Source organism: Accipiter gentilis, chromosome 16 (assembly GCF_929443795.1).
Source record: "Accipiter gentilis chromosome 16, bAccGen1.1, whole genome shotgun sequence".
NCBI lineage: Eukaryota > Metazoa > Chordata > Aves > Accipitriformes > Accipitridae > Astur > Astur gentilis.
In genome coordinates this window covers 647,254-661,362 of record NC_064895.1, presented here as the reverse complement: position 1 = coordinate 661,362, position 14,109 = coordinate 647,254, and the positions used below count along the sequence as shown (strand labels likewise).

The window sequence follows — 14,109 nt, the reverse complement described above, 5'->3', positions numbered from 1 at the left end:
CGGGGCATCGCCCCGCTCCCCCGGCCCCGGCATGGGTCGGGTTTGTAAATGCTGAATAAAGACAAAGGGAATTTGACCAGACGTGATGGTGCTGCTGCTTCAGGGGGGAGCTGGGGGGGGGGGGGGGGGGGGCGCGTCTGGGACCGGGGGCTGGGGGGGGCTGTGATGGGGCTGGGGGCAGTGAGTGGGGGCAAGGCCATGGGCTGGGGGCACCGACAATCCCCCAAACGCTGGCAGCTCCCCCCGGTGCCGCCGTGGAGCCCGTTCCCCGCCGCCCCCCCCCGCGAGGGTACCCTTTCCCTCAGACTACATTTCCCAGCATCCCTCCTGTAGAGCCGCTTCCGGCCTCGCATCCCCGCCCCCCGGCGCGCAGAATCTCGCGAGAGCCGCAGAGCCCGCCGGGAGCTGTAGTCCACTGTGGTCACCGGGCCGGGCCTCGCGCGTTGCGCCGCGGGGTCTGCCGGGAGTTGTAGTCCAAGGTATGTGTGTGGTGGGCGGGGACTCGCCTTCCCAGCGTGCCCCGCGCGGAGCCCGCGCTCCTGCCCTGCTCGCGCTCTCTCGCTCGCGCTCCCCGGGGTCTCCTCAGCGCGGCGGCGGCGGCGGCAGCGGCGGCGGGGGGCGGCGGCGGCGGCGGCCGGGCGTAGGCGGCTCCGACCATGTCGGGCGAGGAGGAGGCGGCCGAGCTCACCATCGCTGAGGACCTGGTGGTGACCAAGTACAAGATGGGGGGGGACATCGCTAACCGTGAGTGCGGGCCGCGGCCGGGCGGGGGGTGGGAGGGTGGGAGGGGGGGGTAGCGGCGGGGAGGGGGCGCCGGGCCTGTGCGGGGGTCGGGGGGTGACTGGGTGAGAGGGTGTGTGTGTTGGGGGGGGGGGGGGGGTAAGTGGTGGGTGGCGGTGGTGGGCCTGGGGCGGGCGGCGAGGCCTGTGGTCTGGCGTTCCCCCCCCCCCCCCCCCCCCCACCGCCTCAACAGCCGTTTTCATGGCGGGGGGGGGGGGGCGGCCGTACGTTACCCCCGGGCGGCGGGGGCTCCCCGGTTCCCCCAGGCCGCGGCCCCGCACGGCGGCTGCCGGCACGTGGCCTCCGCGCCCCACGTGCACCGGCGGCGCTGAGTTGCGGGGGGGGGGGGGGGGGAAGGCAGGGCCTGCTGCTCCCCCCTCCTCCGTACTCCCTCCCGCGGGGGGAGCCGGGAGCGGGGCACGGCCAGGCGGGGCCGGCCCGGCGCCGACGCTGGCCACATCCTGCCCCGGGGCTGCCCCGCTCCGCTCTTTTGTTCGGGGCTTTAAACACACACACACACACCCCCCTCCCCCATGCTGGACAGGGCAGCCGCACCCCCGGGACACAGAGCCCCCCGGTGGGTGGGTGGGTGGGTGGCGGGGGCGAGCCCCCCCGGAGGAGGGAAGCGCCGGGCTTGGCCCTGGCAGTGGGTTTCTTCGGCGGAGAGACCCGGTCTGCCCGGGGGGAGGCTGCCCCGGGCTGGGGCTGCTGCCCGGCACGGGCTCGGGAGATGTGTTGGTCACCCCTAAAACTTTGCCTTCCCCACCCCGTGTTATTTGCTCTTTGATGTTATTTTCTTTAAAACGCTTATTTTTGCTGTATCATTAATGGTGGTTAGCTGCCCCTCGAGAGGGTGACAGCTGTTTAAAGAGCTAACTGGACCGGTTCTATGAGGTCTTCCCAGCATTATGAACAGCCTCCATAGTGGCATGTTCCACACTAATTGTTGCTGACTTCGACGCTTCTTTTTAAGTCATCGCTCCTGACAGTAACTTGGGATGCAGCTCAGGAGAGAGACGTGGGGCTGAAAGCCTTGATGATGCGGGTTCCCCTTTGGGAAGGGAGGTCACCGCTTTGGCTTCTCTGTCTGCTGGGCAAACCGGATTTAATGGCATGCTCTCTGAGTTTGGCTGCATGGAGGGGCTGCCTCCCTTCCCACGGGGGAGAGGCAACTCCATCACAGCGTGTCTTCTCCCTTACAGGCAGTGTGAGCATGTTTGGGAAGAGCAAACAGAACTGTGGCAAAAAGTTCAAAATGCTTTGGGTTCTTGTCAGAGCAAGGTGCCTTTTAATGATACAAAGTGCTTTTAATTCCCTAAATGAAGCGCTGTGGAAGGCCAGAGTACAATTAGTAGGTGTTTCTTGGTCAGAGCTATCACACTGTCTGCTTCTTGGTTTTGTTCGAATGCTCTGATGAATGCGGCTCTCCATTTATCTTTGCACTGTGTTTGTTTTAACATTTCCTGTTCTCGCCTCTCTGTGTCCTGCCATCCACTGAATGTCTCTTTATCAGGCTTTTATCTGTACTTAAAAATATTCCAAATTTGTTATTATTTGTGGTGCATGGAAAGGTGACTGAAGAGATTTGAAATTTAATTGTCATACAGGTGAAAGGCTTCAGGTTTTTACTTAGTGGCAAAGAAATTACAAAAACCAGCCTGCTCGTAAACATCCCCCTCAGTACTTCTGAAATATTTATTGCTGTCATACCTAGAACATGTGCAGAAACTGCCCCCAGATAGAGGCACTTCACAAAACAGCCTCTTGTAAAAACAATGTGCTCACAGAATGAGGAGAAACTGCGAGGATACTTTTTACCTCAGGATCCGAAAACGTTTCATGGTAAGCTTTATGACTCCCTGTAAAGCATCCCAGCTGGAGAGAGGAGGAAGAAGGGGAAATAGCAGCTCGGGGGGTCTGCTGGTAACAGCTGGAGCACCTCAGCCCCTGGACTGGTGGGGAGACCATTGAGATGTGGCTCCTCCAGCAGCCCCTGGGCCCCTGTTTCACCATCGAGATGTGTTTGTGAATGTTACTCTCCAGTGTTTCAACCAAAGCCACCGCTTTTATACTCCTTTTCCTCCTTATCCTATAAAGCACAAGGCACACTGTTATCTATGGCGGAACCAAAATGCTGCTGGGGCTTGCAGGTGCTAAAATATGCCCAAAAGTGGGTGCAGGCAGCAAAACTTCCTCTAACCTGCAGCATGGAGCACGGCCTGTGGAGTTCCTTGTGTCAGGCAGTGCACTGGCAGCTGCCGGCACTGCCAGGCCAGAGCACGTGGGTTACCTTTAAAACACGTTTCTGCCGAGCAAGGGACTAATGTAACTGGCTCTCCTGCGCCGATCCTGCGCTGCTGCCAGCTCTTGTGCCTGACAAAGCCTTTCAGCTGCTCCGTACCTCTGGTCTCACACGTCTGCAGCAGCGGTCCCTGCTTCTTTGATGTGCTGCGTGTCCCAAGTAATTCCCAAACCTGTTTCTGTAGCTCTGACTTCCCCAGAAAGAATGTGGGAGAGCGGTGTTCCTGCTTGGCTGCTTTGTTTGACAGGCCTCGGTCAGCACTGGCAGGTGTCTGAAGTTGCAGTGCTTCACCTTTGCAAACCTCCGTGTGCGTTTGTTTGTTCGTGCTCTCTGTGAAAAAGTTCTCGAAAATAAAATAAAAATTAAAGTGGAATTTCTGCCTGTCCACGGTCCTTTTCGTGAAGAGCTGAGTCCAGAGTCTTGTTCTCTCTTAAGAAACAAACAGATCTTTCTGGCACAGTGCTGTGTGGTGAGCGTTGGTGTTAAGATTTAAGGCCGTTTATCGCTAACATGTTTCAACAGCTTTGTGTCTGTGTTTGAATTAAGGGGTCCTGCGTGCGGTGGTCGAAGCGGCAAACTCCGGAGCATCAGTTCTCTGCCTGTGCGAGAAGGGAGATGCCATGATTATGGAAGAGACTGGCAAGATTTTCAAGAAGGAAAAAGAAATGAAAAAAGGTGAGGCCTGCTCCAAAGATATTTTCAGTGTTGTCATGTTTCTTGGTCCCGTTGGGTGGCTAGTGTGAACGGGCAAGAGCACAGAAAGTGCTACTTGGTGCTAATTAGCCTAAGAAATAGTTTGCTGTTCCAAGAAAGCCAATTTTAACCCAAATCCTCCTACCTGCCCTGCTGGTAAGCATCACTGATGATGAGCCTCAGCTTCCCCTTTCGATTCACCCAATCATCCACACTGTTGTCCAGAGTAACTCCTGTTTCAATGTCCTCCCTTCAGGAAGTCCTGCAGTACGGTTATTGCTGGTCTGTAGTTGCTGTGGAAATTGTGTGACACTCAAGTGTGTCACCCAGAGCTCCCTGATTTCTGTTCTGGAGACTAAGAGGTCCCTTTTGCAGGTGGCTCACCACCTTGGATCTATTTCTTTGATGGTTGCCTGGGCAAAAGGAGAGCCGGTGTGGGAGCAGACCACGCACTGCCCTCCTCGTGGCTTTTTGGCGAGAGACTTGTGTAACGGGGCATTTTACAGCACTTCAGAAATCAAAATCTGGAGTGATGATCCATATTGGCAGGGCTGCTGCCTCTGCCGGGTGTGAGGCTGCATGGTTTCATGGAATGTTTGGGTTTGTTTTTTTTTTTTCCCCTTTATAGGTATTGCCTTCCCAACGAGTATATCAGTAAATAACTGTGTCTGTCACTTCTCCCCCCTGAAGAGTGACCAAGACTACATCCTCAAAGATGGAGACTTGGTCAAAATGTAAGTGTCTTGGTTATACTTCTTGTGAATTTACTGTTGCCACCTGGGCTTTGCTTTCTAGTCCTGCTTGGTGTGTCAAATCTTCCTCAGCATGGCTAATTAAGGAATCTAATAGCTAGTCAAGTGAAGCGCTTGAAACATACTTGAGTCTCCTGATACTTCTAGAAGTCACACAAGTTTTGTGAGCTGTGATGCCCCACCTGTAATTAATTCTCTCTTTGTATTGCAGTGACTTGGGAGTCCATGTTGATGGCTTCATAGCAAATGTAGCACACAGTTTTGTCATAGACGCCTCAAAGGTAGGTTTTCAATGGTGTGGTGCCTCTTGCCACTGCTGCTTTACATGCAGTCTAAAGGAGATATTAAAAAGCTGATGTTCGGGTGCCTCTGGTTCCAAAGGCAGCAGGAGCGTGGAGCCTCGGAGAGGTGTCTGCTTCATTTCACAAAGGCACCACAGGTCTGGTGTCACAGCAGTGACAGGGTGAAAACTGTCCCTTTCCTAAAAATTATTCAGTCCTCTGGAAAACAAGGACTGCCACGCTGTTTCAACACATACAATTTTGCAAGGTTAGAAATAATTTGAGAAAAACTATGCATGAGTGGCACTGCAGTGAGTTATTTGCATGTAGAGTGTGCGGCTGTGGGGCGGACTGGGCAGACTGGTTTTGCTGCCCCCTCTACTGGCCGAGGCACAGGGAGCTGAGCGCTGTGCTGCTGGAAGTCTGCCTTCACTTATGCAAACTGAGCTCAGGGGCGACTTGTTCTTCAGACCCCAAAACTAGTCCCTGCTGCCCACTTCTCCTGCCTGAATGCACCAGCATGGACTTTTCACCTGGGGCTGACTGCAGCGTACAGCCCTGGCACGTGTTGGGTGGCACGCGTGGTTTGGTCGGGCATTTTTGAAGTGACACTAAGCCATGCTCATGCAGACGGGATTACTGTTGTGTGTGTAAAGTTGTCACGTAAGCTTGGAACAAATTTTTAGCTGTAGTCTTGGGAGGAGGATGGTGGTGTGGGTCTTGGGAATGGTGTTTCTCCAGTGGCTGTGTCTGAACGACTTGATGGGGAGAAGCCAAAAAAGAAAAAAATCTTTTGAAGTGTATTGAAATCTTTCCAGTCCACATTTCTGGCTACAGGAGGGTCGTGTTCTGTTTTCAGTCTTTGACAGTGATACGCTTGTAGTAGGGTGTCTCTGTTGAAACTTGTGAGAGAGCCAATTTGGTCGTGGCTGATACTGATCTGCTCTTTTAATGGAGGAGAGGCTAATGATTGAGCTGTGGAGCTAGAAGGCCTTCCACCTCTGAGCTAGATTTCCCCGTTCACTCGGCGGGGAGTGTGTCCAGTTAGATGGACAGTCTCCATCTCTAGATACTCAGAACAGTATTGTTGCTAATAAGAGGGAAGGGAACATACACTAAAAAGCCTTTATTTTTCTGTTCTTCCAGGAAAACCCTGTGTCAGGCCGTAAAGCTGATGTCATCAAGGCGGCTCATCTGTGTGCTGAAGCTGCTCTGCGCTTGGTAAAGCCTGGAAACCAGGTGGGTGACTAACATGGGGGAAAGTATGTCTGGGCACAGGGCGAGGAGCTCAAGCACAGACGCAGCCTGTGCCACGCTTTGTGCATAGAAATAAAAGCGTGTGACCTTGCCTGGGAAGAATTGCCCAGCGATGTGGAGAATCTGGAAGCAGCTGTCTGCAGACAGCTGAGCCGCTGCTGGGGTGAGCACTGGCCCGTGGGGCAGGTGGCAGTGACTCTTCTGTCAGCAGCTCTGGCTTCCCTGTGGGACCTGAGCTCTTCCTTGTGTGATGGTGGCTTCACAGAGAAGCCTCGGTGCTCCCACTCGCAGGTCCTTTTCTCGCCGAAGACAGCTGGGCTTGCACAGCAACTCTGCTGAACAGTGCTCCCGTAAATCTCCCACATGCACTTCTCCCTCGCCTTGTGCTCAGGCGCCTCAGCAGTCGTGGGCGATCTCCTTTGTTGCTGTGTTACTATTCCAGACGTACTTGTGTCGCTCTTAGTTGCTAGTGTAATCCCCTAAAGAGAGATGGCTTGTGAGAAGGCACTGGGTGCAGTGCAGGAGGCTGAGCTGGCCTCGTGTTACATGTCGTTTTTGTTGATACAGGATTAAAAATGGAAGCCTGACACTGTTTCTCCTTTTTTTTTTTCTTTTTTTTGAGGTGTTAAAGCACCAGTCAGTTAGAAAGCCTGCCTGTTTTATCACAGAACACTGTTGAGTTAAAAAAAAATGTCATGCTTGTGGCTCGAATTTTATATCCTTAACATGATTTCATGTGTCCTTCATCCAGAACACACAAGTGACAGATGCATGGAACAAAATAGCCCACTCGTTTCACTGCACGCCGATTGAAGGTAAGGACGGGGGAGCAGCTGATCAGAGGTAGCGATGTTTTAGCTGCATACTAAATCCTGAGCTGCCCTATTCAAAATCTGGGAAATATTTAATGACTAGGAGTCCTAGACATGCCGTCTTAAAATGCAGTAGCCTTTGCTAAAAAAATCCCTTCAAAACTCTAGATTCTTCTTCCTTCCTCTGTTTTTTTGATTTTTAAAGATGCATTAATCTAGGAACAATAGAGATGGACTTCCACAGCTGGTAGGTAGTGTCCTGGCTCGTGGACTTCCTGCTGACCTTGGGCAAATCGCGTGGCCGTTTGCTTTCATACTTGACCACTCGTAGTTAAAACCCCTTTAGCAAATCCATAACAGAGCTTGTTTGTAATGCAAGAGCCACTGGAAAAGAAGCCCATAGATATGCAGGGTATGTAATTTCCTTCCAACTCCAAACTCATTCACGTTCTCTTAGCAGTGTTGATAATGGGCGAGTGGGAAGGCGCTGGGATAGCTTCTGGTAGAAATGAGACCACTGGCTTTTTGTCTGAAAGGTGGCGAGAGAGCTTAGCCTGACATTTGGCACATGCAGATGCTTTTCTCCTAGTTGGTGACATCACTGTCAAATGGTTCTTCCAGCCACAATTACATTGGTCCGCTATTAGTTAAATTCCCTGAAATACTGTAAAGCTGGCTCGTTCTCTTCACTTGCCTTAGCCCAATCTTGGAACATCAGTTCCCTATTCCTTGTGTGGGATGGCTTTGTGGGTCTCCTCAGTGCTTTGCTCCTTTCTCTGTGAAAAAACATGGCATCAGCTGCAGTGAGGAGGCGGCTGCTCACACTGTCAAGGGAGTTTAAGCAGCCACTGTTTTGGAAACAGTCAAGTGCCGTAATTATCTAGGCACTGGCAGCAGCATAAGGCCCCAGTTGATGAAAACAAATGGAGCTGTTGGCGGCTGGGGTTGTGCTTTCCCTTTCTGCCAGCGGCAGCCGTCCTTCCTGAACGGAGACGTGCGACTGTCCCTGCTGGCTGGTGGCTTGGGGAGCAGAACAGGAACGGCTGCGAGTGCCTCTTCCTAGGCTTCGATTTGAAGGTGAACTGTAGGACAGAAGGGAAAAGTGAAGCAAACCCCTCAAAATACCCTTTAAGTGCTGTACAGCTGAGGTACTGGGGAAAGGACTGAAAGTGTCTATTAACTTGACATTTGGCATCTTTAAAAACACCCGAGGATGCGTCGCACGTGCCTGCAAGTTCTTCAGTCCGTTCCAGCCCACTGGTGTAGTTCACGTGCCTTATGGAGAAGTGGCAGTACTTGAAAGGGCTCGGTGGCTGGCTGCGCTTCTCGCGGGAGCTTGCAGCTCCTCCTCGCTGGCGAGGAAGCATTGCTGAAGTCAGAGTGGGCTTTGGGGAGCTCTGTGTCTGTGCTAATGCACTTGATGGTTCACGACTGAGGGAAGCTGAGGAAGTGCTAACGCCAATGATGGTTTGCTTTCCTCGTTCTCGCTGAGGGCTGCAGTCCTGGGCCCTGGAGTGTTAATAATGCAAGTCACTGTGTAGCTGGTTTGCAGCTCAGAGGTGCTAATGGATTCTCTTATCGCGGCAGGGATGCTGTCGCATCAGCTGAAACAGCATGTGATCGATGGAGAGAAAACAATCATCCAGAACCCTACAGACCAGCAAAAGTGAGCATCACCTCTGGGGTTGCTGCTTCCAGCAGCATTTGGGAGGGGTGTGACTAGGTCCAGAATGGTGACCCTGTTTCTCGCTGTGGTATCAAGGCGGGGATGTAGCAGGTATGTTTAATTTAACTGGGTTGTAGACTGCTCCCCGTGTGGCCTCTTTCTTGAAGTCTGACCCAGTAGGGCAGATTTGTAGCTTGTTAGCCCCATATCTTGTCTGTTCTGTGTGAACATGAAGCGTGGCTCTGTGTTTGGGGGTTGTTCTAAGAAAGAAAGAAAGGCTCAAAGTCACTGACGTGAGGCTCCTTGCTGGCACCTGCGAGTATTCTTGGTTTCTGTCCAGTTTCTCGAAGGAGTCTGCCAGCAAAATAACCAACTGTTGCTAGTTGTAGCGGTGGATGCTAATTCACCAGGAGCTGTGCCAAGACCTATCGTTTGTCTCACAGAAGCTGCCAGGAGCCCACTGGATGGGGATCACTGTCAATAGCATCTCGGCATGGTTTTGAACAAATGAGCTGGATATGTCATTCCGTTCTCTTCCAGCAGCTTCTCTCCCTCAGGGATCCCTTGAGGTTGGGTCTCACACTGAATATTTAGAGCTCAGAGGCTTTAAATCCAGCACTTGGACTGTTAAGTTTTCAGGTGTGGTGATGTACCAGGCGTGGTGGGGCTCTTGGCCTGCCTAGGATGTGACCACAAGTTCAAAGAGCTGGTGGTGAATGTCTGAGAGACCTCCCACCCTTTACTGGGGATGGAGCTACTTGTCATGAGCAGGAGGAGCACTGGCTTGTCATTGTTTTTCTCTGCCAGCCTGTCACTGATCAGGTCTGCTGCCTGGCATCTTCAATTTCTGCATCTTCTGTGCCAGCTTTTGCTCTTCTGGTTAGGGACCTGGTCACTGTAGCACTACTTTGTGCTTGTAGACCTTCTCGGGCTAAGCTCAGTGTGGGCTTGTTTGAGGTACTGTGGCTGTGTAGGAGGTTTTGTGTGCTCTATTTACTATTCTTTGACTCACCAAACTTTTTTTCATCCAGGAAGGACCATGAAAAAGCAGAATTTGAGGTCCATGAAGTTTACGCTGTTGATGTTCTTGTCAGCAGTGGAGAGGGAAAGGTGAGTCCAGTGCTTCTTGGCCTGATGTTCCTCTGTGTGTGTGGTCAAAGTGTCTGTGTTTCAGCATAGTCATCAGCAGCAAGTGATGCTAACAGCCACATCCTTGTGGGTGCCAGTTCCAGCCGGGGAATACTTGCTGCCTGGGTATTGTTGCGTTTTTTTGGGTGGAGCTTTTTCCATCCAAAAGTTGAGGCGCACCTTTACAGTGTCAGAGTATGGACCAGTGCTTGTCTGATACAGCCATCCCAGCGTGCGCAAGCAGTTGGCTAACCTGGCTGAGGAGGTGCTGCGCTGCTTTCCTGGTCTCTCAGCGCTATTTGCATTTTCAGGCAAAGGATGCTGGACAGAGAACTACAATTTACAAAAGGGACCCCTCCAAACAGTATGGCTTGAAGATGAAAACCTCCCGTGCCTTTTTCAGTGAGGTGGAGAGGCGCTTTGATACTATGCCATTTACTCTCAGGTATTTGCTCTTACTCGTGGCCTCCCATGTGTTCAGAGCTGGATGCTCTGCATGAGCTTACAGACCATGCTGACAGCAAGACTGACTTGCTTTCACCATCCTGTCGCAGAGAAGGAGGCAGCCTTTGCTGCTTTACGTTGGGGTTTGCTGTATTTGAGCCTAGGAGTGGGTGTAGAAAGGATGTTACAGGCTTAAGCAGGAATCCCAGACAGAGCCTGAGGATTTGAGAATCTCCTGTGCCTCATGTGGCAGGTGGGGAGCTGGGAGTTGTGTTTAAAATAAAACAGAGAGGGGTGAAAGCAGTGTCAGGGTGCAGCATGCAGAGGTGAGGCAGTTCCAGTCAATTTTTGTAAGTGATGTACTCTCAAACTAAGGAAACAACGTTCACTTAACAGGCTCTTTTCATCCTTAAATCCACTTGCCTTTCCCACTCTCTGGAGGTAACAGCTCACCTGGCAGTTGCCTGCTCTGGCAGTCTGCTTTGTCACTGCACCACAACACTGCCCGGGTGAGGGGGACGCGAGTGAATAAAGTCTCCAGCCTGACCCTGGTGGCAATTCTGAAACTTGCGGGGTGTAGTCTGGCTTCTAGGAAAGGGCCTGAGCTCAGGTGTGGCTCTGTCTCCTCCGCAGGGCGTTTGAGGATGAGAAGAAGGCCAGGATGGGGGTGGTGGAATGCGCCAAACATGAGCTGCTCCAGCCTTTCAATGTCCTCTATGAAAAGGAAGGTGAGAACTGGTGGTGGGAGGACTGAGAGCCGGGTGTGGATGGGCACTCAGCAGACAAGTGTTGGTCGCTTCCGGAGTCTGGCGAGACTGGTGCTGATTCTGTCGCTGTATAAATACCAGAGATGCTCTTCAAGGGCCCTGGGATTTATCCTCCAGGAAACTCGCTACCCGTTGGCTTCTGGATCTTGTTTTGGAATCGTTCCAGTGATGAGATGAAATTTTTTGTGGAGTAATTTCCTGGGCAGGAGGAGGGATTGATGGCTGAGGCTCTCTGGTTTGCTTACAGAGCAGGCTTGGCAGGGTGGTGCTGAAGGAATCATTTTGCCTTGGCCGGGGTAGGTTTAAGAAGTTCCTGCGACATGCTTTAGGGCTGTGACAGTGTGGAAATGGCATAGGAATTGACATGTCTACTTGGAAATGTCTGCCCAGATAGCTGGTGGATTGGGTACATGGGGGCTGTGGTGTAGTAATGCCTGTTTCTGTCTTGCAGGAGAGTTTGTTGCACAGTTCAAATTCACAGTGCTTTTAATGCCCAACGGTCCTATGAGGATAACCAGCGGCCCCTTTGAACCAGAACTCTACAAGTCGGAGTTTGAGGTGCAAGATGGAGAACTGAAGGTTGGTTAAAAATAATACTAAATAGATGTGATATAGCACATTGCGTGGTACTAAATGTGATATAGCACATTGCGTGGGTCACCCTGTCTTTGCATCCCTCGGGGTGAAGGTGGGAAGTAAAATCTGGCAGACAACAGGGGAGGGGCTGAGGCATGAGCTTAGAAAGGAAAAGGCGTGCTTAAGACCAGGTTGGGCCCTTATCTCCTGCATCAAGCGCCAGCTCTAGTGGCTTGATAAGGACACCCAGCCCTTTCCTAGGAATGGCTGAGAAGTCTCAACAGCCGGCTCTAAGGCCTCATACCTCGGCGGGGTGTGAGGCTGTGGCATTCCCCATCTATCACTGCACCCCTTGGGACTTACCACCATTCCTTCAGTGGCTGGCAGTGCTTTAAAGGCATTTCCCTTTATCTTCTGTCAAAAAAAGGAGTCTGCTTTCTAGCTGCTTATGTTTCCTTCCTCTCTGCAGGCCCTTCTACAAAGTTCTGCAAGCCGGAAGACCCAGAAAAAGAAGAAAAAGAAGGTAATTTGGCCACGTTTTGTGAGGATTTGTGGCACGTTATCTCTTGCAATTGGCAGCGCCCAAATGTTACCCAGGTCCTGCGTGGTCACGTTTTGGGCTTGCCTCTCATCCCACCTTAAAGTATACTCTGGTGTTCCCCTGGCACGGGAAGCGGCAGCCTTGTGGGAGGGGGCCTCTAGGCGCCTCGGGTGGGCTGCCTCGTACCTGCTGCCAGCGCTGTGGCTGTGCACAGTCCCCAAGCGAGCCCCTGTTCTGACCGCCACCGTGGGTTTGTTTCCACAGGCCTCCAAGAACGCAGAGAATGCCACCACAGGAGAGACAGCAGAAGAGAATGAGGCTGGCGACTGAGCAGCTCCTGCTCCCTCCATGTAGCACCCAATTCACACACACTCGCCCCTTTTCCCCCCCAAAACAGAAGCAAAATAATCTAGCACTGTTTGTCTCTTACGACCAAAACAAACAGTCTGGACTTCCCACTGACTACAACCAGCTCCTATTGACTTTGCCAATGAGGGAGGATTCTCTCAGCCACTTCAGACTACTTTAAAAAAGAAAGCAGAAAAATAAAATCAGGAGTAAAAGCTAGTCTATATCCACTCTTTCTAACCTTTTATACTACCCATACTTGTTGAAGAGGTAAACAACTAAGCCGATCCCAGTGAGAGAGGGAATGTAGAGAGCTGCCTGCTTTCTCCTTCCTCTCTTCTTTTTAATTTCTCCCGTTACAGATTTTCTTGGAGGAAAAAAACCCCAAACCAAACAGCTGATTATGCCCGAGAAAAAGTGCCCTGTGTTTAGCGATATGGTACACGTGGACGGTGTAAGGTGATCTGCCTTGCCATGCCGTCGTCTCAGCTCCTCCAGGCCGTGTAGGCATTCCTCTCTGTTTCCCTGGGGCAGAGGATTTCTCACTCTTTTCTTTTAGCCTCTAGATTGTACATTTATAATTGGGAAAAATATCAAGTTTTATCTCCCCTGTGAAACTGTAGACTGTTCAGTCTACTCTGTTCTGTCTCTGCCTTGATTTACGTATAAACGCTCTATTTTTTAATATGCCGCTGTGGCGAGCTCGTTTTTAAATTTGACTGTCCAGCTTGATCAGAAGCAGATGATGTTCCCCACCTGACAGCTCTGCAGAGTGGCAGGAGGCCAGCGAGCTGCCTGCCACCCAGCAGTGGTTTTTAATTCCCTGGTGGTCCTGGGGAGTTTAATTCTTCCCTGTGGCTGGTTTCCATGGCCTGCGAGGATGTTCCACTCTTTGACATGCGTTGGTGACTCTCAGAAGGGTCTCCTGGTCTGCATGTACTCCTCTGGCGATAGGCGAGGGTAATGCTACAGGAGTTGTTGGACTTGGGCTAGAGTCCGGCCAGGGGTATCGCTCTTTTTTAGTAAGTCTTTTTAAAAAAAAAAAAAAAAAAAGAAAAAAAAAAAGAAAAAAGCCGATTGAATTACATGTAGTTGAATGTGAGGTTTTTTTCTTTGCGGATACCTGCTGACCGGCGCTCTGGTTATTCCCCTGCTGTAGCTGGATTTGGGAAAAACTCGCCTTTAAAAATGCTCCTGGGCATCTCTGCAGGCACCGTGCTTCCTCGCCAAGATCTGGGTTTTCCACCCCAAACTCCACACGTGCAAATATTACCAAAGTCAATAAAAGAGAATAAATGTTGCGCTATTTTTTTTCCTGAATTTTTCCATCTCTCTCTGGTCCTGTTCTTGAACTCTTCCAGCTCCTGGCGGGACCCCAGGGTCGGCGCAGAGCCAAGGGGCTGGGGATGGTGTGGGATGGAGGCCGGGTCCTCACCCAGCGCTGGCTGGAGCAGGGGGGCTGGAACTGCTGGTGGTCTGGTCTGGGCAGCTCCAACGTCTTAACTGAGGCCTTGAGGGGAAAAAAACCTTGTTCCCCGGGAGGAACATTTTAGTATTTTTAAACAATATTCTGCCCTCTGTGGAAGAAAGGCAGAGCTAACCTTTCTCATAGTCAACAATACAGATTTATAAACCGCTGAGACTTGCTGAAGGTTTATTTAATTTCATATTTTTACTTTAAAGAGAAAAAACCTACACAGTACCTCTTACCACAAGAAACAAAAATCCAGTTGTTGAAGACTTTTGACTCATGAGGAGACCT

At 51.6% G+C, this 14,109-nt stretch overlaps 1 protein-coding gene across 1 annotated transcript; it reads left to right on the top strand.

The window, feature by feature from the left end:
• The first annotated feature begins 568 nt into the window (after nucleotides 1–568).
• On the top strand, nucleotides 569–13,653 carry PA2G4 (proliferation-associated 2G4). The gene is made up of 13 exons (XM_049818866.1): nucleotides 569–744; nucleotides 3,629–3,757; nucleotides 4,404–4,509; nucleotides 4,739–4,808; nucleotides 5,955–6,047; nucleotides 6,817–6,880; nucleotides 8,465–8,543; nucleotides 9,575–9,653; nucleotides 9,983–10,116; nucleotides 10,749–10,843; nucleotides 11,334–11,461; nucleotides 11,928–11,981; nucleotides 12,264–13,653. The coding sequence occupies exons 1-13, from the start codon at nucleotides 657–659 to the stop codon at nucleotides 12,327–12,329; spliced, it is 1,185 nt and encodes a 394-aa protein (XP_049674823.1). The 5' UTR covers nucleotides 569–656; the 3' UTR covers nucleotides 12,330–13,653.
• The last annotated feature ends 456 nt before the right edge of the window (nucleotides 13,654–14,109 follow it).

What these genes read in the sequence shown, in the direction of transcription:
- PA2G4 (XM_049818866.1), top strand. Translation starts at nt 657, where the DNA reads ATGTCGGGCGAGGAGGAGGCGGCCGAGCTCACCATCGCTGAGGACCTG. An exon ending in AACCCTACAGACCAGCAAAA is followed by an intron (nt 8,544 to 9,574) that starts GTGAGCATCACC and finishes TTTTTCATCCAG; the next exon opens with GAAGGACCATGAAAAAGCAG. An exon ending in AGAAAAAGAAGAAAAAGAAG is followed by an intron (nt 11,982 to 12,263) that starts GTAATTTGGCCA and finishes TTGTTTCCACAG; the next exon opens with GCCTCCAAGAACGCAGAGAA.